At 34.5% G+C, this 23,194-nt stretch overlaps 1 protein-coding gene across 1 annotated transcript in view; it reads left to right on the top strand.

The window, feature by feature from the left end:
* The first annotated feature begins 8,983 nt into the window (after window positions 1-8,983).
* ERBB4 (erb-b2 receptor tyrosine kinase 4) overlaps window positions 8,984-23,194 on the top strand; it is a 710,253-nt gene continuing 696,042 nt past the window's right edge. The window contains exons 1-2 of the mRNA XM_042993912.1: window positions 8,984-8,993; window positions 9,741-9,892. Of these exons, the coding sequence (XP_042849846.1) occupies window positions 8,984-8,993; window positions 9,741-9,892 (162 nt within the window). The remainder of the gene's footprint in view (window positions 8,994-9,740; window positions 9,893-23,194) is intronic.

The raw sequence follows: 23,194 nt of genomic DNA, 5'->3' as shown, positions 1-23,194 counted from the left end.
TCTGCACCTCCCCTGCTTGCTCTCTCTCTCTCTCTCTCTCTCTCTCTCTCCCTCAAAAATAAGTAAACACTACAGGCAACTGGGTGGCTCAGTCAGTTAAGCATCCAACTTTGGCTCAAGTCATGATATCATGGTTTATGGGGTTCGAGCCCCATATGGGGCTCTGTGCTGACAGCTCAGACATTTTCAGATTCTGTGTCTCCCTTTCTCTCTGCCCCTCCCTGGCTCTTGGTCTGTCTCTCTCTCTCTCAAGAATAAAATAAACATGTAAAATAAATAAACAAACTAACATTAAAAACAAAAAGAAAACTCCAAGAAGAGTTTTCATGAGGGGAGTGGTGTGAACGATTTATGTTTTTTACAAAGATCATTCTGGACCCTGTGTGGAGAATGAATTAATCAGGACACATAAGGAATCCAGGAAATCAGACAGGAGCCTACTGTCAAGTCAAGGGGAAAGATTGCAATAATTTGTTTTAAATGACGATAGTAGGAGAAGTGGCAATTTTGGCCTCATTTGGGGATATATTTTGAACATAGGGCTGCAGTCTCTGTGTGACTGTAATAGCATTCAGTAATAGTCACTGAAAATGTTTGCTACTCTTTTGTGCCTTTTTAAAATTAATTTATTTTTTCCTCTCTCCTGTTTATTTATTATTATTTTTTTAATTAAATTCAAGTTAGTTATTATATACCATTATATACGGTTAGTAATATACCGTGTATTCTTGGTTTCGGGAGTAGAACCCAGTGATTGATCTTTTACATATGGCACCTAGTGCTCATCCCAACAAGTGCCCACCTTAATGCCTATCACCCATTTAGCCCTTCCCCCCTCTACCTCCCCTCTAGCAACCCTTGGTTTGTTCTCTGTATTTAAGAGTGTCTTATGGTTTGCCTCCCTCTGTGTTTTTATCTTATTTTACCTTCCCTTTCCCTATGTTCACCTGTTGTGTTCCTCAAACACACGAGTTTGACATATGAGTGAAATCATAGGATATCTTTCTCTGGACGACTAATTTTGCTTAGCATAATAAACTCTAGTTCCATCTATTTTGTTGCAAATGGCAAGATTTCATTCTTTTTCATTGCTTGTGTGTGTGTGTGTGTATATATATACGTATATATATATATATATATATATATATATATATGTGTGTGTGTATATATATATATGTATATATATACACACACACACACACACACACATATATATATATATATATATATATATATATATATATATGTATATATATACCTCATCTTCTTTATCTATTCATCAGGTCAGTGGACATTTGGGCTGTTTCCATGGTTTGGCTATTGTTGATAGCCCTGCTATAAACATTGGGGTGCTTGTGCCCTTTGGAATAAGCATTTTTGGATCCTTTGGATAAATAGCTGTAGTACAATTCCTGGGTTGTAGGGGAGTTCTATTTTTATTTTTTTGTGGAACCTCTATACTGTTTTCCAGAGTGACTGCACTTGTTTGCATTCCCACCAGCAGTGCAAAGGGTTCCTCCTCTTTCTCTGTATCCTCACCAATATATGTTGTTTCCTGAGTTGTTAATTTTAGCCATTCTGACCCATGTACGATGGTATCTCATTGTGGTTTTGATTTGTATTTCCCTGATGATGTGTGCTTAAGTATTTTATTTTTGGAGATTTACTATAGCTCCAGATTTTTAAATGCCCAATAATGTGCATTCAACTAAAGCATATTTGTTATGTTCATATTTCTGAGTACTTATTATTAAATCAGATAGAAAAATTAGAGAATTTATTGGGTTACCAAGTATATACATATATTTTTATGCAGATTGTCTCTGAATTATGCACACAATATATGCATGGTTTATGTGTATCACTCAATTGCTTCTTTACAATGTACCTTGTACAAACACATTTAATATATATTTTTTTCCATGATATTGGGTCAACAGTAAGATGCTAAATAAATAATTATTAATTTCTTAATTCATATCTCATATAGGCATTTGATATGAAAGTAAGGGAAAAATTTGATTTTTTTAAGCCCTCTTGTTATCTTTGTTATGTAAACAAATGGAGGGCTGGTTTCCACAGTTATAACATGCCTGGAGGCAGTAATTGATTTTTGGTATTCAAATGGATAATGTTAATGTTTCTTCATTCCACTTCAAATAAATTTTCCCCATGAATCAAACAGATAATTTTGTTAACCTGCCTTTGCGTATTGTTACAAACTCCTAATTATATTCCTATTTTTTTACTGAAGGAGGATTATGTAGTTCACTCACTGTTGGAAAATAAATCTTGTCAAGAAGAATAAAAAGCCCATGTTTGCAACTATAGCTACATTTGTAACAGAATCAATACCAAATAGAAAAATTGGTGATTTTATTAAGGCCTCACATACAACTTTACTGCTGGAGTTACAATTGGAATGAAAACTGTAGGAAGCACAGGCAAATTCAGGATTTTTGAAGCTTGAAGAATTATAAGCTTATAGTTTAAGGACTTCATAATAGTGTTGGCAAAGGGGACTGAATTTTGTTAAACTTGTTTTGGCTGGTAAGGAAAATTTTTCAATTCTGTTTGATAAACAACTTTGTGAAATCAATGAAACTTGATGGTTTAAACATTGTCTTGTATACATTGCCTGATGGTAAAATCAATTGACAAATGGAAGTTGTGAGGCATTCAGTGAAGGCTTCATGAAGAGAAATACAAATGATTTTAATGCATTTATCCAAACTCGTTCTTTTCAGATCAAGTCTGTCTTTCAAGATAAAAGTTAAGAAGAGTATAATAGTCATTATAGACAGCAGTTTGGATCAAAAATAAATATATAGGAAAGCCTCACTGAAACAAAAATATTTCCTAAATTGAACTGTGTGTAGTAAAACCTCCAAAGACCAGAATGTTTGGACAATATTCTAATTAATCAGATTTCCTGTTTATTGGAGGAGTTTGTTGTTGTTGTTGAAAAATATTTCTAAGCATACTCATTCCAATTTTGTTTTCATATGGTATATACAAAACACAGCTGATCATTTATTAAACAATGGAAAATTTTCTGAATTGAGGGTTATTTTATGAATCCCAGTTATAATTGTTTTTATAGAGAGTAAATGAATATTATTAAATGATAATTTCTTACAAAGCACTATGCTATATAGTTCAGCCAATACAAAAGAAAAAAAAAAGAAAAGAAAAAGGGGCACCCGGGTGGCTAAGTGGGTTGAGCATTCTTCTTTTGATCTCAACTCAGTTCTTTTTTTTTTTTTTTTTTTTTTTTACTTTATTTTTATTTGAGAGAGAGGTAGAGAACAAACAGGTAAGGGACAGAGAGAGAGGGAGACAGAATCCCAAGCAGGCTCCCCACTGCCAGCACAGATCCTGATATGGGGCTTAAACTCATGAACTGTAAGATCATAACCTGAGCTGAAATCAAGAGATGGATGCTGAACCGACCAAGCCACCCAGGTGCCGTAATCTCAGCTCACTTCTTGGTCTCAGCGTTGTGAGTTCAAGCCCCAGGTTGGGCTCCATATTGGGCATGGAGCCTACTTTAAAAAAAAAAAAAAATTGTACTGTTTTCAGAGTTTACAGCCTTTGTGGCTTTCTTATATAAAGAGATGATTATAATAGTTAATAACCATAGTAATTTATAGTATATACTTTTTTCATATATTCAGGATGAGAAATATGGAAAAATGCTTAGTGATTACAATTCTATGAATAAATGTTTCTCCCCAAATTCATTCAGGTTTCTATCCAAAAGGTCAGAGTGCAGTCAATATTTTAGAAAACTTTTCATTTAGATGTTTACATATTGACTTTTATATAGTGATATTAAAGTACAGGTTTTATTTCCAATTGAAATAAACTTGTGCAACATAAGTTGTATATAAATTTCAGTGTGGCATTGCATATATTTTAGAAATAGTGCAGCAAGTTTATTAATCGATGTATAATTTCCCCATCAGTAGTTGTATTAAAATATAAGCTTGTTCTCATTGGAATGTAAAATAATGGAAATCTATATTTCATAAACCCATATCATAGTACCTTTCTCAACAGACATTTTACAAGTTTATAAAGATTTTGGTATAAATTTTCTAGGAGCAATAAAAATAAGTATTGTGGATTAAAGGTGTTTCTTAGTCTCTAGAGTATATTGGCAAAAAATTAAAAAAATAGACTTTGATATTGGCTGTTAAGGATCATGTACATGAATCAATCACTTTTGTTCACCTGCTGTGTTGAAATTATTGTACTTATCAACAGAAATTAATTTTTCTTAATGTCTGTTACTTTTAATAAGTAAACCTTCCACAGAACCCGTAAAAATGCTCAAATGGTCAAGAATAACTTTGTTTTTTCTTCAGAAACAGACTCTTAACTACAGAGAACAAACTGAGGGTTACCAGAGGAGAGGTGGGCAGGGGATGGGTTATATAGGTGATAGGGATTAAGAAGGGCACTTGTCGTGATGAGCACCAGGTGTTGTATGTAAATATCGAATCACTAAATTCCACAGGTGAAACTAATATTATACTATATTAACTAACTGGAATTTACATAAAAATTTAAAAAAATAATGGTTTTGTAATTTCATTCTGAATTGAATTTTATTTAGTCAAACAATGTAATGGAATAGTAAAAATTACTTAAGGTCAAAAGCGTATAACTTAACTAGAATTTAGAACTTGCTATGTATAATATTTTAGCAGTCATTAACAAAATTCACCATTATCTTTATGTTAATGATAATAAAACAATGTAAAATCTTAATTGTTTGAAAACCATGCTTACTTTTAGCTTATTTCTCAACAAATATCTAGGATGTGTCCCTAGGTCTTATGGTCCAAGATGGTGGATCAAGGTTTAGCCATCCCATTCCCATTCCAGACAGCATAAGGAAGGTGTGAAGAAGAAAAGAGACAATGTTGACTCCAATCATGTTTTAAATGAAATTCTGGCAAGATAGCATACAACGTTACCTCCAAGAGCAGCAATGAGAAATGTAATCTTTTATTGGGGTGGCCATATGCCCAGATAAAGTTGTGTAGTTATTTACTATGAACGAAGAAGAGAATGGGTATTGAAGATTCAAGAAGTCTTTGCCTCCATCCCTAGCATTCTACAAAAGCTGCATTCTCAAAGGGAACAAATGAATTCCAGCATGGCATGTGAGAGACTCAGCAAGGGAGAACGCAGGGGAGTAGCTTGGAGGTGATAGGGTGACAGGACCCTGGAGAGAGGAAATGAAATTTAACAGTTCTTTAGATGTTAGATTTCAGAAACAGTCTAAATATTATGTATTGGTTTTCTAGACATGCTCTAACAAAGTACCACAAACCATAGAACAATAGCAGTTTATTCCTTCACAGTTCTGGAGGCTAAAAGTCTAATACCAAGGTGTCGGCAGGGTCTCTGAGACTGGGTAGAATCTTCCCTTGGCTCTTCCTAGCTTCTGGTAGTGGCCATCAATTATTGACATTCCTTGGCATACAGCTGCATCTCACTCACATCTTTGAGAGTTAAAGATGTTACATTTTTTTTTGCCCTCCCCGCCCACCATCTATCTTTGTAGTCACATGATGTTTTCCTCTTCTTAGAAGGCCTTTATCATGTTGGGTTTAGGGCCTACCTAATGTCTTCATCTTAACTTGATTACATCTACAAAGACCCTGTTTCCGAACAAGGTGATAGTCACAGATACCAGGGTCTTAGCCTTCAACATATCTTTTAGAGGGACATAATTTCACTTATAAAATAATATTTCTATAAAATATACTGTTTGATAAACTTTAGACATCCAGATGAGGAAAGTTTGTGTCTTGTTTTTATTTTAGCAGTGAACTTCCACTATGGTTAAAGGTCTACATTATCATTCAGTACTTTTAAATTTAGATTTTTGTCATTTTTGATATATCAGTAGGCAACAATAGTTGTTAAGGTGGTCTTAATTATTGGAATGTATCCATCTGGATTTTTTTTTCCTTTGTGTACAGAAACCCATTCCCTTGAATACCACTAAAGCATTATGACTTGTCATTTCTGTGTGCATAACATACAGCTGTTTATGTGACTTTATTACGCAGCTCTGTTTCCAGTGTCTTCAAAGTTTACACTTTATATCTTGCCTTAAGTTGCTGTATATTATGTAACTTACTCAAAGAAGATAAGTTCATATCCTTTTTTTAGACTTTGCATACTATTATTACAAGATTCATAATACAGTTTTTTTCAGGCAATTGAAGATTTGAATTGGTACATTAAATGATAAAGATCTTGTACAGGCAGGTGTACAAACCATGAGAAGTAATAACTAAAACTCTGACTTCTGGAAGATAGGGAAAATATCAACACAGAAAACAAAACAAAACAAAACAAAAACATGTATGTACCCTCAGTGCTCATCTATGAACAGACTCATGATCCATGCCCTCAAAGAAGGCATATGAGATCCTTTACTGTCAGTCTGTTATACCTTAGAATACTCATGAATATGCTAATGAATATACCTTAGAATACTAATGAATGACCCAGTTGATATCAATAAAAACTCATATTTTACAACATATTCTATTTCTAGTATATGTTTACGAATATATCAATCTAAATTGCTTAACATTTGTATTTTATTTTTTTTAATTTTTTTAATGTGAAATTTATTGTCAAATTGGTTTCCATACAACAGCCAGTGCTCATCCCAACAGGTGCCCTCCTCAATGCCCATCACCCACCCTCCCCACCCTCCCACCCCCCCATCAACCCTCAGTTCTCAGTTTTTAAGAGTCTCTTATGTTTTGGCTCCCTCCCTCTCTAACCTTTTTTTTTCCTTCCCCTCCCCCATGGTCTTCTGTTAAGTTTCTCAGGATCCACATAAGAGTGAACACATATGGTATCTGTCTTTCTCTGTATGACTTATTTCACTTAGCATAACACTCTCCAGTTCCATCCACGTTGTTACAAAAGGCCATATTTCATTCTTTCTCATTGCCAAGTAGTATTCCATTGTATATATAAACCACAATTTCTTTGTCCATTCATCAGTTGATGGGCATTTAAGCTCCTTCCATAATTTGGCTATCGTTGAAAGTGTTGCTATAAACATTGGGGTACAAGTGCCCCTATGCATCAGCACTCCTGTATCCCTTGGGTCAATTCCTAGCAGTACTACTGCTGGGTCATAGGATAGATCTATTTTTAATTTTTTGAGGAACATCAACACTGTTTTCCAGAACCAGTTTGCATTCCTACCAACAGTGCAAGAGGGTTCCCGTTTCTCCATAAATTCTCAAGCATCTATAGTCTGATTTGTTCATTTTAGCCACTCTGACTGGTGTGAGGTGGTATCTGAGTGTGGTTTTGATTTGTATTTCCCTGATGAGGAGCGACATTGAGCATCTTTTCATGTGCCTGTTGGCCGTCTGGATGTTTTCTTTAGAGAAGTGTCTATTCATGTTTTATGCCCATTTCTTCACTGGATTATTTGTTTATTGGGTGTGGAGTTTGGTGAGCCCTTTATAGATTTTGGATACTAGCCCTTTGTCTGATATGTCATTTGCAAATATCTTTTCCCATTCCATCGGTTGCCTTTTAGTTTTGTTGATTGTTTCCTTTGCTGTGCAGAAGCTTTTTATCTTCATGAGATCCCAATAGTTCATTTTTGGTTTTAATTTCCTTGCCTTTGGGGATGTGTCAAGTAAGAAATTGCTGTGGCTGAGGTCAGAGAAGTTTTTTCCTGCTTTCTCCTCTAGGGTTTTGATGGTTTCCTGTCTCACATTCAGGTTCTTTATCCATTTTGAGTTTATTTTTGTGAATGGTGTAAGAAAGTGGTCTAGTTTCATCCTTCTGCATGTTGCTGTCCAGTTCTCCCAGCACCATTTGTTAAAGAGACTGTCTTTTTTCCATTGGATGTTCTTTCCTGCTTTGTCAAAGATGAGTTGGCCATACTTTCGTGGGTCTAGTTCTGGGGTTTCTATTCTACTCCATTGGTCTGTGTGTCTGTTTTTGTGCCCATACCATGCTGTCTTGATGATTACAGCTTTGTAGTAGAGGCTAAAGTCTGGGATTGTGATGCCTCCTGTTTTGGTCTTCTTCTTCAATATTACTTTGGCTATTCAGGGTCTTTTGGGGTTCCATACAAATTTTAGGATTGCTTGTTCTAGCTTTGAGAAGAATGCTGGTGCAATTTTGATTGGGATTGAATTGAATGTGTAGATAGCTTTGGGGAGTATTGACATTTTAACAATATTTATTCTTCCAATCCATGAGGACGGAATGTTTTTCCATTTCTTTGTATCTTCTTCAATTTCCTTCATAAGCTTTCTATAGTTTTCAGCATACAGGTCTTTTACATCTTTGGTTAGGTTTATTCCTAGGTATTTTATGTGTCTTGGTACAATTGTGAATGGGATCAGTTTCTTTATTTGTCTTTCTGTTGCTTCATTATTAGTGTATAAGAATGCAACTGATTTCTGTACATTGATTTTTTATCCTGTGACTTTGCTGAATTCATGTATCAGTTCTAGCAGACTTTTGGTGGAGCCTGTCGGGTTTTCCACGTATAATATCACGTCATCTGCAAAAAGTGAGAGCTTGACTTCATCTTTGCCAGTTTTGATGCCTTTTATTTCCTTTTGTTGTCTGATTGCTGATGCTAGAACATTTGTATTTTTAAGTGTAGTATTTGAGGGCTTAGAGGCACAAATTTAAATTATGTAAAATTTTACTTAAGAGTGGCTTATTTAGCAATAGAAAAATATTATTTTTAAGAATAAAATTGTTAGCATTTATATTTTGATTTTTTACTTATGTAGGTTTATTCTTTTAGGAAATATAGTAAATTATAAGTTCTAAAGAAAATCTTGTTTAAATGAAATTAATGTATTTACATGCTTTATGTGTCACTACAAATGTGATTGTTTTAATTTCCCTCTTTGCTCTGTTTCTTTGGGACCCATGCCTTCTTATCCTCTGTCCTTAGAACATGCAGTTTAGTAATAGAAAACCATAATATCACTTATATGTCTTATCTAAAAAAGCTGAATGCATAAAACAGAGAGTAGAGTGTTAGCTACCTGGGGCTTTGGGGGAGATTACCAATCAAAGGGTACAGACTTCCAGTTATAAGATGAGCAAATTCTGAGGCTCTAACATACAGCATGGTGACTATAATTAACAATACTATATTATATACTTGAAAGTTGCTTACAGAATAGATCTTAAATGTCACTGTAAAAAAGAAATGGCGATTATGGGGTTCCTGGGTGGCTCGGTTAAGTATCTGACTTTGGCTCAGGTCATGATCTCACAATTCGTGAGTTTGAGCCCCTCATCAGGCTCTTTGCACTTAGCACAGAGCCCGCTTCATATCCTCTGTCTCCCTCTCTCTACCCATCCCCTTCAAAAATAAATGAGAAATTTAAAAAAAATGGTGATTATGGGACCTAAACGAGGGTGTTAGCTAATGCTATGATGATAATCATTTTTCAACAGGCAAGTGTATCAAATACATACATTGTATACCTTGTATATGTATCAATTATATCTCCTTATAGCTGGGGAAAAATAAAAGTGAGGATGTGTATCAGTGTGTGGTTTATGTGGATTAATGAGATTCAAAATAGTTTTTAGTTCAGGGAATCGGAGTAGAGCATGTGGAGTCAAGAGTTGAGGGAGACTTCTTCACTGTGCATGGCATAGAAAGGTTATATAACTTCCTGTGTATCTTCTTGTCTTGGCAGTGTGTGCAGGAACAGAGAACAAGCTGAGCTCTCTCTCTGACCTGGAGCAGCAGTATCGAGCCTTGCGCAAATACTATGAGAACTGTGAGGTGGTCATGGGCAACCTGGAGATAACCAGCATCGAGCACAACCGGGACCTCTCCTTTCTGCGGGTAAAACTCTTTCTTTCTCTTCTCTTCTCTGTGAGTGGACGGTGGTGTCGCGATGCGTAAAGACAGACCATCTTGCTTCAACTTGATGGCTATGCTCTTTTGCCTGGCAGGGACCATGACCGTAGGCAGAAGACATATTGAGGCATGCCTCGTAAAAGAACAAGAGAAACAATGCTGTCATGACTGAAACCCTGAGTTTAGAGCAGTTACTGTTATCCTAAGAGAGTTGAAAGATTCTGTCAGGGTGTTGTACATGATATCTAGTAAGTCTGCCTTTTTCTGAATTGCATGCAAGAGGAAATGTGTTAGGCTGGGAACTAGAAGAGTCAAAGGACCAATCAGATAAGAATTGGTAACTTTAGTAATCTCACTTTCTGTCCCTTTTCTGTCATTTTGGAAATTTCAGGCTATTCTATATTACCATAATAAGACTAATACTATTATCTGTAGGAGTAAAATGACATTCATTTTTCAAACCTACAAATTAGTAAAATTAGATACAGGGAATTATAAGTACTTATATAGGTTGATATATGCATGTACATAAATGCAGGTGTGTATATAAAAAGTTACTCAGAGACAACCAGTCCTTTTACAAACTTGTTTTGGCTCTCATTTTTACATCCTTAGTCTGCTTAACAGACTATCATTGCTTAATGCCTTCAGTTTCTTATGTTTTGCTTTAACCAGAATAGATATAGGAATATCTGAACTTGAAAGAGATATTATCTTCGCACCTATGAATTTATTCTTTTTACAAGAACTAATAAGATGTATTTTAAATAACAGCATCCCTTTAATTTACTTGAGTTTTTTCAATAATATTTACACATTTCTCAGGAGTACTGTCTTATGTAAATCTAGACAAAAGTGTTTCAAAAACTGATACAGTAAACTATTCAGGAGATAGTGAATTATTTAAAGAACTACGATAATTTAAATAATTCCGTACCTAAATAAGTAGTAACAAAAAGAAGCAATGATCTTTAAATACTTTGAATATTTACTTTAAATACTTTGAAAACTTGAATAAATATATCTAGAAGGGTAACAACTACAGAAAATAAACCACCTCAAAACTTAAACAGCACTATAAAGCTGACAATACATGTAAGCTTAGTAATGACCCATGAACATACCTTTATTCTCATCTATTTATTTAAAGGTAATACTATTTTTTTCTTACTAAAAGCAACATTTTGGTTGTTAGTTCACTTATCTGTTGTTCCTTTGGAAAGTAACTATTTCTAATTGTGACATTTATTTATTCAGTCAACAAATAGTCTTAGCCCAAGAATATAATAGCAAGTAATCTATTGTCCTTGACTTCAACAATCTTGCAGTCTTGTAGAGGGTTACAGGCGTGTGATACATTAAGTATTGTGTATATGTGTGTGTATATGTGTATGTGTGTGTATATAATGTATACAGTATGTATATATGCATATATAAAAATTTTATAGTTGCTAAGAGAGAAATAAGATACCAAAATCTGAATGAAGGTATGGTCTTTTGTTAATAGTAGATGTGGGTGCTGGGCAAAGAAAGGAGTGGCTAATTCTGAAGGATTCAGGAAAGATCTCATCAAAGAAATGCTTAAATTGAATCATGAGAAACGAATAGGGACTTAAAAGGTGAGTGGGTGGAAAAGAAAGGCATTCTGATGGAAGTAATGTAAGGGAAGGTTTAGAAAGAAGGCTCTAAGTCAGAGTTAATACAAGTGTACTTAATGTTTACGGCTTTAGATATTAGACCTTTGCATGTAAGTAAATAACACATCATTCTCACCTTCATGGAAATTGTAGTGTAGAGTGGATGAAGAGAAACTTGTCATGGAATAAAATATTAAATTGGAGAGGTAGAGAACCTTGTACCAAAGATAGGTATCCAGGGGACATCAGCATCCAAATTAACTACTTAACATTTGGGGCTTAGAAAAAATCATCAAGGGGGATTGAAAAGAATTAGACCAAAAAGTAGACCAAGGACTGAACTCTCCACATGCCCCATTCTCTGTTTTTAGGTGAGTTCAGTGTTATAAGTACTTTTTTTGAATGACCCCTTAAAACAGGGACTATGAGCTGAAGTCTCCATTATGCTACTGTATTGGATGAGCCACTCTAACTGTACCTTAGAAAATCCTGAAAGTTCTCCATTTCCAGGTTTTCTCTGTTATTCAAAACTTCGCTTTATGTCACTTCACTGTTATGTAAAACCTATAATACTACGTGTTTTTGCTAACCAAAAGAAATCTGAAGAGGATTTTCGCGTTTACAAAATGATCATTGCTTCTTTGCTTCACACCACTTCAAAGTAGGAAGGGTTTCATAGGAACACTCTTCTTTCAGATAGCAGGGGAAAACTGTAATACAAAAATTTCTCTCTTTAGAACTACATTATGGTTCATTTGTGTTCTTTGTGGTTTCCCTCCAAAGTACCTAATTTGTCCAATATTGGCACATTACAATAAGGTCAGTGCGTGTAAAGGAAATCTCGTGATTTTACATTATGCTATCATGTTCAATAAGTTTTGAATTGTATCAGCAAGTAGTAATCTTACATTAATCTATTCTATTTATTACATAAGCTTCATATATATTTATGTAAGTGTAATTCACTGAGCAACTTCTTACACAGGTGTGCAATTTCCCCTCCTCTAAGAATGACTCAAACCTATAATGTGTTCAGAGAGACATTAATTCTGGAATTAATTTCTTTCTTTAAGAACATAAGAAATTACTTTTGTTTTTAAAAGATATTCCATCTTCATTTTTCTTCTCTAAGTAGTGAGTTCATAGTATTTTGTTTTATTATTTGTTTTGTATGAAACCACTCAAATTTCTATAATTTACGAGAACAACTTAGCTCAGTATCCTGTCTACCTCTTTCACTATCTGAATAGTCAATGTCTAGGACAGTGCCTAAAATATCATGAGCTTTCATTAAGTATTTGTCTGATGGACAAATAAATGAATACAATTTCATAAAACTTAATACTTTATAGATTCCTATTTTGTATATTATATGTTCTCTAGATGAATATGTTCATCTCACCCTTATGTTATTTCTTCATGACACCACCAAAGGTCAGGTGTGTGGGCATAGACACAGACTAGGTCAATCAGAATCTCTTCCCGTGAGTTTCTATACTAGTTTCTTGATTGATATGGGTACATAGTTTCTTGACTATTTGCATACCAGAATACAGTCATCTTTTTTCTTGTGGTTGGAATGTCAGAGAAGGCTGTGCAGACAGCAGAATGGAGCCAACACCCTGAAACAGAGAGCAGAGAGGATGACCATTCACCCCAGATTACTGGTGAGGGAATCATTCATTTCCACATTCCAGTCTGCTTCTCATGACTGGTTGCATTACAGCCAGTGAGTCCAAAAGATACCCCTGGAACTTGAGAGTAACTTTGAAGTGATTTTCCTTTTTATTTTTTTTTCCCTTAAACTAGATGGGTTTTCTATCACTATAACTAAAATATCCCATCTACTCCTATCTCTCAAGATATTAAGAACACAGAAAAAGTAGGCTTTTGAAATGGAATATGTGCTTATATATTATAAATGTAAACAAAAAAAATCAGAAAAAAGATAAAAACACCCTAAAATGTTTTGGAGTTACTTCCTTAATCTCTGTTAGATGTATTTTATTGAAATACTTTGAAATGCATTACTTTCACGATGCTTTTATTACATCAACCTTAGAGTTTATCGCTGTAAGCACCTTTTCACCCAGCTGTGTTGTAACCTCCAAGTTTTTGCATTTCTCTTACGGGGAAAAAAAAATTTAGTTGACAATAGTTAGCATTAGACCCCCGAGACACCACATAGTTGGCTAGAAAAAGGCCCTAAAACTTATTTACTATGTACTTTATCACCATCACAAGGTTAAGACATAATAGAAAACAGCGAGGCATAAAAATCATAGATTTTGTGTTATTGTCTTACACTTTGTGAACTCTCTCAAACGAGGTGAAATATAGCGAATGATGGGAATGAACTTTTAGACCTTTTACCATCATTAGAATTCTCAAGAGTTTTTTCTCTTTTGTCATTCCATTGGACCTCTTTGCTATTGCTGGTATTCAGTAACTCAGCTTTTATAATTTACATTTATTTTCTTTATTTGATATATTCATTTTAAGCAAATAAGTATTATGTGTCAACTAAGTGTAAGACAGTGTGGTATATAAAGTGGAGTATATATGAGGAGTATTAATGACTATTCTTAACAGGCATAGTTATATCAGGTATAATATAATAGGCATATAATTTTTATATAACAGGTAACAATTTTTAATTTTGACTTGTATTTAGTTGAGTGAAACTTGTTTTGGACATAGTTATTTTTAGGATTATGAAGAGCTAAATTTATTTTAGTGGTTGATCCATTGACCTGAGATATTAAAAACATTAGTAATTCATTGAACCTGTCTACACTGTAGTGTAGGAGCCTTAAATCTTGATTATAGATGTCTTTATTACTGAAAGTGAACAAAAATAAATTAATATCTTATATTAATAAATAGCAACATTAATATTTTGTTATTGATAGCAAAAGGCACTGTGTTTGAAAAAGTCAGAAAGTATAGTTTTATAAAGCAAAAATACTTTAAACATATCTTCTCTCAGATGATGAATAACACATGTTGTTATGGGAAAGTAAATTTTATGAGAAAACATTTTTTTTGAAAAAATAGCTGGTTTTTTTTGTATTCTTGGCACAAAGCTATAGGGAATTTTTTGTATATATAAGAAATAATGCCATCTAAAACTTTATTTTTAAAAATAAAACTCCAATATATTTCTTGATAGAAACCATATAGTTCATTTTTCTTTACCATAGAAAATATTTTATTTTTAATTTCAGATATTATCTTTGTCTTTTAGTTAATAATTAACATCTTATAATGCTATGGAACTATCATCCTTCTTTATTAGGATATATATGGGATTTTTATGTTTGAGGTTGTTGCTTTTCAACCAGTCTCCATCGGACATGAAATTTGTGTTGCTTTTCCAGTGCTAGTAATGGACCTATATTATTTCATTTTATACTCACACATTGTTCCTTTTCTGAGTAAGGACGCATATTTGTAGGAAGGCAGATGAAGCTGTAACTCAGAGACTGCAAGATGCTGTCTGGCTTGCTCCCTGGAACTTAAGACCTTGGCTTCATTAGCATGTTTCTGTTACAATGTAATCAGGGATGCTGCCTGGCAGTAATGAGTTTCAAGTTGTAACAAGTAACTCTGCTTTCACCTATTCCTTAGCTGTTTTCAGTAACTAGTCAGGCTTAATATAAAATTCTGAAATATTTGCTTTTCAACCTACTTCTAGCTTCAGGGTCTACCTTATTGTCCTCTGGCAATTCAAAGCAGATGACCAGAATTAAATCCAACAATATAGGGAGTGGTTTTTATATTTACATTTCTTTCCTATATCTTTCTTCCCCATTTAACTCTATCTATGCCTGGGTAAAGCTGTCTTCTGCATAGCATGATTTATCAAAATGCTATGTGGAATAATTCATATTAAAAAAAATAGGTAATTTAGGGACACCTGGGGGGCTCAGTCAGATGAGCGTCCCACACTTGATTTCAGCTCAGGTCATGATCCCAGGGTCGTGGGATTGAGCCCCATGTTGGGTGCCATGCTGAGTGTGGAGCTTGCTTAAGATATATTCTCTCTCTCTCTCTCTCTCTCTCTCTCTCTCTCTCTCTCTCTCTCTCTCTCTCGATGTCTCTCCACCCCCCACCCCCCCATCCCTTCCTCTGCTGGAGCTCTCTCACTCTAAAAATGAATTAAGTGATAGATAAATAAATAAATAAATAAATAGGTATATGAAGTACTTTATTCCTTTGGGTTAGAAAATAATTTACTGAATAGTTTGTTTAAATAATGGTGACCATTGCCTCTGTCTGGTTTTAGCTTATTAAATACTGGATAGAACAACTTGTGTGAGAGAGATTGTGTTGAAAAGATTGATTAGAATCAGGATGTGAAAACTAGTCATATTTTAGAATCATAAAAGAAATTGAAGAGCAAAATACCATTTAGATGAAACATCTATGACATAATAAGGTAGATCCATATGTATATTTTCACATTTGCCTGAAAGATGACATAAATGCACTATTTTCTAATACAGCACATTTATTTCAGCTGTGCACAGAATTTGATTGGACTGCATAGTAAGGGAGAACGAGCCTCAATTTAAGTTTCCCTGAATAACTTTGTAGCATAAATAAGCCATATATTTATTTGTAGGGTGCCTAGGAGGCTCAGTTGGTTAAATGTGCAACTTTGGCTTAGGTACTTATCTCATTGTGTGAGTTCAAGCCGCACATAGGGCTCTAAGCTGTCAGCGCAGAGCCTGCTTTGGATCCTGTCTCCCTCTGTCTCTGACCCTCCCCGGTTTGCATTCTTCCTCTTTCTCTTAAAAACAGACATTAAAAGATAAATAAATAAATAAATAAATAAATAAATAAATAAATAAATAAATAAATAAGTAAATAAATGTGGTATATTAGTAACTCTATCAAATAGTAGATAAGTAAATAGGATTCCTATGTCAAGGGTTGATTTTCTTTGTTTACTCACTGAGCATAGAAGTTTTTCTTCCACGCCACTAACTGGAATAGGTAGCAAGAAAGGACCATGAAATTCAATATCTAAAATACTTAGAATGAATCATCATTAGGTTAAAAGAAACTGCACCTTTAAGCAAGCAGTAGACTAAGGGTATTTCAACTTTTTACTTAATTTTATCTTTCTGTCTGAATTCCATGTAAACTACATATGTGCTGTATTTAGATGATGAAAACTTAGCTGATTGAGATGGGGAATAGCAAAAAGGAAGTAGACTAATATTTAAACGTGTCTGTTGGGCCAAAACAGATATTCTGGGTTAAATGGAATTTTCAAAGCTATGATAGTTTCTGAAAGCTGTTTCTAAGACTGTTAAATATAATACATATGCAATTTTGTATGTATGTATTTACAGCTGGCTTTTAAATTGAAATTTGATTTTGTACTAAGTCTAATCATAGAAGTTGTATTGCATTTTAAAAAGCTATGCAATTTGCACTTGGCCTAGGGAAAAAACAAAATTTCCTCAAAGGTTAAATACCGTTTAATCTGAAAATATACATGACTCAAAATCCTGATGCTCTTCAGCAATCTTACATGATAAATGATGAAAATGTCTATATTTTTGCTTAGGCAGTGATATAAGCATATTTTTCAAACTTTCTTCTTAATCCTTTAAATCAAATACTAAATAAAAAAGATTGACACTCTTCTCTACATGTTAAAAACAAAAAAAAAAAATTAGTAGTGCCTAGAAAAAGATATACATTTAGTAGAAAATAAACATTTGAAGGAGTATTGGAAAGAAGGATAGTAATAAAAATAGATCAGTATAATGTATAATTCTATTATATATGTATAACAAATATAAATTAGTGACTAGTGACTATATATATTATGTGATATATAATATATTATATGTATATAATATATATATTTAACCATTTTCTACGACTGAGTCAAATTACTGTGAAATATTAAACCTATATGTTTCTAAGAGACTATTACTAAAAACTGCTTAGAATAAGTTTTTAAGTCCCTAAATTGTAATGCATTTTCTAGAAAAAAAATGCCCTTGTTGCAAATATACTTAAAAATGAATTTATTAGGATGCTGAGCAGATGCAAAGCATTCCTTTATATCTCTGGGGGCTGTACTATTTAAATTTGGCTTAAATGGTGAGTATAATGAGTTTACAGGCTTATCTTAACCTTAATTAGAGAAATATGCAAGTAACAAACCCATTTCACTCTATGATTCTCAGATACTCTTTTCCCAGGGGAATTGAGTATATACAGGTTATTTATTTACCTCTTTTATTTGTAAGTAGCAAAGATCTTGGCTTGAAGAGAGAACAAATGATATTTATGTGAGTTTTTAAGACTAACTTGAAGCATTTTGACAATGGGCTGCCTTTTAATTCTAAAATCCAAATAGTAGAATATAACCAAATAAAACCTTTAAAAATTTTACAACTGTGTGTATTTTCATTAGCTTTATTTTTCTCTGACTCTTAACATGGAACACTGTTTTCTTCAAAAAAGGGAAGATGAACAATTTTTGTATGAGACCAAATCAATTTTAAAGGTCTCTCTTGAGTCACATAGAGTGTAATTTAAAGTTCAAAAGTGTAAAAATAAAACGTGAAGACGGTTCCATTTAGAGCCACTATAATTATTTCTCCTGATCCCTAATTTGAACCCATTTAACTGTAAAATATTATATTAAAATGTATAATGAAAGTGATAAAATTAAGGCATCTGTTTTAGTAAATATAAGCCTCATTGAAGTAATTTCTATTCAATCTCTACATGGAAATCAGAATATGTAATTGAATGTTGGAGTAAATCCTCTTAAGCAATTTGGTGCCACATGTATTTCTGAAAATAAAAGTACCTATCAGCATGCTTGTCACCTGGTAGCCCATTAGTAAGAGGCAACTCTATCCAACCCTATTGGGTTTCTTTCTTTCTTCTTTCATTCCCTACGCAGCAACTATTGAGCCATACTCTGAAGACCTGACAATAAATTTTTACAAAGTGTTTTTAGAAGTTTTGGATGGTGTGATTTTGTATTTTCAGAGAGGTGAAACTGCAAGTCAAACACTTGGTTGTAAGAAGGAATCAATAGCTAAATATGTACAAGCTCTCTACATAGTGAGTGAGAGTTGGTTCAGCAATCTAAAAGACATCCTGTGGGGCGCCTGGGTGGCTCAGTCAGTTAACTGTCCAACTTCAGCTCAGATCATGATCTCACAGTCCGTGAGTTCGAGCCCTGTGTTGGGCTCTGTGCTGACAGCTTGGAGCCTGGAGCCTGTTTCCGATTCTGTGTCTCCCTGTCTCTCTGCCCCTCCCCTGCTCATGCTCTGTCTCTCTCTGTCTCAAAAATAAATAAAAACATTTAATTAAAAATAAAATAAAATAAAATAAAATAAAATAAAATAAAATAAAATAAAATAAAATAAAAATAAAAGACATCCTCTGATGGAATCATTGGAAGCATTCATGAAAGGAATTGATAAGGCATCAATGAAGCATTGGGAAGAATTCATGAAAGGAAAATAGGTAAAAAAGTATAAGCAAATCAGACTATATGGTATATTATAATACTTTCTTAAAATTTCCCTCCTCTGAGAACAATGGCCAGAATTCTTATTAAGTTCCTATATTATCTGGCCCCTACCTTGTCCTCCACTATTGCTGATGACACTAAAATTCATGGCTATCTTTCAGTATTAGCCAACTTCCTTTGTATATCAAGTTCTCTGTAACGTGATTGCCCTTCCGTTCATTTTCAGACGTTCTCCCCGCCGACAAACATAAATACATACACTTATTCCTGTCTAAGTTCTGTTTAATTTTCAAATCTGCTTTTAAAAATCGTTTCTCCAGCGAAGCTTTACTTACTCTCATATGTTACTGAATTCTTCCCATTATTACATTCATAGCACTCTATGCTTCTTTGTAGGACTTCCTTCATAGCAATTATTTAAGTATTTGCTTAATTTCTGCCTACTCTTCTAAATAATGAATACCTTGAGGGCAAGGGCCATGCCTAGTTCACTGTAAAATTCTAGCACATAATAGAGTGTCTCTCATATAGTGGCTGTTCAGCAAATATTTGTGGAATGAATAAATGAGTAAATTGAATAACAATAAGAATGAATTCTAGTACTCTTTATAACTTTTTTAGTCGGAAAAAAAAATGATTGTACTGGCATTTTTTTAAACATTATTTTTCACTTTTCTAATTGAATCTCCTCTCCCTAGTGCTTCGTAGAACAATGGTGTCTTATTTATGTTTCATGAACTGATTTGTTTTATAATAAATAATATGCTACCTATAGTGGAAACATGGGAAACTAAACTTACATACTTAACATTAATACATTAAAAACCTAATGGGTGGCTAAGTAGTCTATTTTGTGGACTCAGTTGTGTGAAGATCAAAGCCATGTTGAGGGGACTGGGGTGTGTCAGTAGGTTAAGTGTCCAACTCAAGTCGACTCTTGATTTTGGCTCAGGTCATGACCTCATGCTTGGCTGAAGCCTGCTTAAGATTCTTTCTCTCTCCCTCTGCCCCTCTCTCCCACACACATACTCTCTCTCTCAAATAAAAAAAATAAAAGAAAAATCTTTAAAGAAAAAAGTCATGAAACCTTCACAACTTTAAATATCCTCTTCTTTGGACTGCCTTGAATACCTGAGTTTCTGCCCATTAACATGATCTCCGATATCCAGTTACTCTTTTTATTTTTTTTTAATGTTTATTTACTTATTTTGAGAGAGAGAGAGAGAGAGAGAGAGAGAGAGAGAGAGAGAACGCACACACACACACACACACACAAGCCAGGGAGGGACAGAGAAGGAGAAAGAGAGAATCCCAAGGAGGCTCTGAACTGTCAGCACAGAGCTCAATGTGGGGCTTGATCCCACAAACCATGAGATCATGACCTGAGCCCAAACCGAGAGTCAGACACTTAACCAACTTAGCCCCCCAGGTACCCCTATATCTAGTTACTCTTTATAAACTAAGGTTTCTATGCTTTTGTTTTGTTTTGTTTTGTTTTTTTCTTTCATGGTGAATTCCTTTTTAAAATTTTTTAATTTTTATTTTTGAGAAAAAGACAGAGACAGAGTGCAAGTGAGGGAGGGGCAGAGAGAGAGGGAGACACAGAATCCAAAGCAGGTTCCAGGCTCCGAACTGTCAGCACAGAACCCAATGCAGGGCTTGAGCCCTTGGACCATGTTAACTGACTGAGCCACCCAGGCACCCCTGGTCTCTATGCTTTTGTATGTCATTTCCCCCCTCTCTGGAATGCCTTTCCACTCTTCTCATTTTGGAAAATCCTCAGACCTTAACATGTTCCCCAAGTTCAATCTGTATCCCCAACCCTGCCCCCACCACCAAGCCAACCAAAATTCATGTTTTCCATATACTTAGTATATGTCTGTGTGATATCGTATGTCACTCTGTGTAGGAATGTGTTGGACTGTGGGATGTACTTTGCATTCTCATCAATTTATATATATATATATATATATATATATATATATATATACATACATATATACACACACACACACACACACATACACACACACACATATATTGTGTAGAGCAAATGAGAGTAAATGTACAGTCAACTTTTGTTCTTTGAGCAGATAAACTGGCTTAAGTGGTTTTCTCCCAGTGAACTTTGTTATACTGTAGTTGTATTCTCTGTAATAAGAAACACTCTGTATAGGCACTTTTAGAGTAACCTTTGGGTTGTCACAGACTAATACCTGGTAAATATCATTTGTTGAGATAGATGCAAGGCACTGTGCTGATTCTGTTTTCCACTCCTTATGACAATCTTATGTGTAAGTGTCATTGTACTTCTTTTTTATAAGTGATGAAACTTAGGCTATGATAAATCGAGTGACTTTCTCAGAACTGCACTGCTAACGGGCAAAGCAAACACTTTAACCCAGTTCTTTCACTTCATAGTGCAGACACTTTTATTTTTCCTTACTATTGCCCACTATTTGTCAATGACCCATGTATTACTTAGAGCAGGTTTTTAGGGAAATTGATACAAGGCAACTATTTTGCATGTATATGCCAGAGGATCAGGGCAGATAACTCTGAGGGTTAAAAAATTCAGGAGGGCCCAGTCATGGGAGCTCCCACAATAATGGTGAGATTTACTTCCAGGAACTTGAGTAGTTAATTGTCTACTGTAAATATCCTGAGAAAAATCCCCACAGGCTTCTACAGGGGGAGGAGAAAAGGAACCATTTTGAAATGCATTCTTTTCTTCTTTTTTAAACTTAAAAAAAAGTTTATTTATTTTTTGAGACAGACAGAGCATGAGCAGAGGAGGAGCAGAGAGAGAGACACAGAATCTGAAGCAGGCTCCAGACTCTGAGCTGTTAGCACAGAGCCCGACGTGGGGCCCTCAGTCACGAACCACCAGATCATGACCTGAGCTGAAGTTGGATACTTAACCAACTGAGCCACCCAGGCACCCTGTCCTTTCTTCTTAACAAAGGCCTGTCCTCAGTAGAAATTAGTAAGCCAGAGCCTAAGCTAGATATCTGAGTTTAATGACATGGGGAAGGGAAATACCCAACCCCAGCCTAATCTAGCCACCATGTTCCACCTAAGAGGGGGAGGGAAACAAAAACAAAATCACAAACACAAAACCCTGAGAAACGCTTGTGATAGTCACAGTCCAAGAGGCATAGACTTACTAAAAGCCTGAGATCTAATTATAAGGCTATAGAATGCTTCCCCTTCCCCTATAACTTACCACCACATAACTAAAGGCTTATTTACAACAGTTTTTTTTTCCCCATCTTGTCTGGTTATTAAAAAAAAAAATTACAAGGCATACCAAAAGGCAAAAAAAAAAAAAAAGCCACAATTTGAAGAGACAGATAAAGCATCACAACAAGACATGGTAGGTTTGTTAGAATTATCAGACTGGGAATTTAACACAACTATGGTTAATATGCTCAGAGCTTTAATTGATAAAGTACAAAGTATGCAAGAACAGATGGGCAAGAGGGATCTCTCTAAACAGAGAGATAGGAATCCTAAGAAAGAGCCAAACAGAAATGCTACAGATTAAAAAACAAAACAAAATACTAACAAAGCTGAAGAATACTTTTGATGTGCTTATTAATAGACTGAACATGGCTGAGGAAAGAATCTCTGAACTAGAGGATATCTCAATAGGATTTTTCAAAACTGAAAAGTAAAGAGAACCTAGACTGGAAAGAAACAAACAAACCAACAAAAATAGAATAGAATAAATGATGTCTGTGGGACAGCTAGAGAAGGTGTCACAGTCACATAATGGAAATACCAAAAGGAGAAGAAGGCAATAGAAGAAATATTTGATACAAATAGGACTGAGAATTTCCTCAAATTAACGTCATATACCAAACCACAAATCTAGGAATCTCAGATAACACCGAATAGGAATAAATGCCAAAAAAATTGCACCTGACATATCATTTCCAAATCACAGAAAATTGAAGATAAGAAAAAGTCGTGAAAGAACCAGGAGAAACACATTACCTGCAGACAAATAAAGATAGGAATTACATCTGACTTCTCAGAAACCATGAAAACAAGAAGAACATGGAGTAAAATATGTGTTGAGAGAAAAAACCAAACCAAAACAAACAAACAAACAAACAAACCACTAAC

The sequence above is a fragment of the Panthera tigris genome, chromosome C1 (assembly GCF_018350195.1).
Source record: "Panthera tigris isolate Pti1 chromosome C1, P.tigris_Pti1_mat1.1, whole genome shotgun sequence".
Classification (NCBI taxonomy): domain Eukaryota; kingdom Metazoa; phylum Chordata; class Mammalia; order Carnivora; family Felidae; genus Panthera; species Panthera tigris.
The sequence above is the reverse complement of the archived record's forward strand: the minus strand, read 5'-3'. Positions and strand labels throughout refer to the sequence as shown.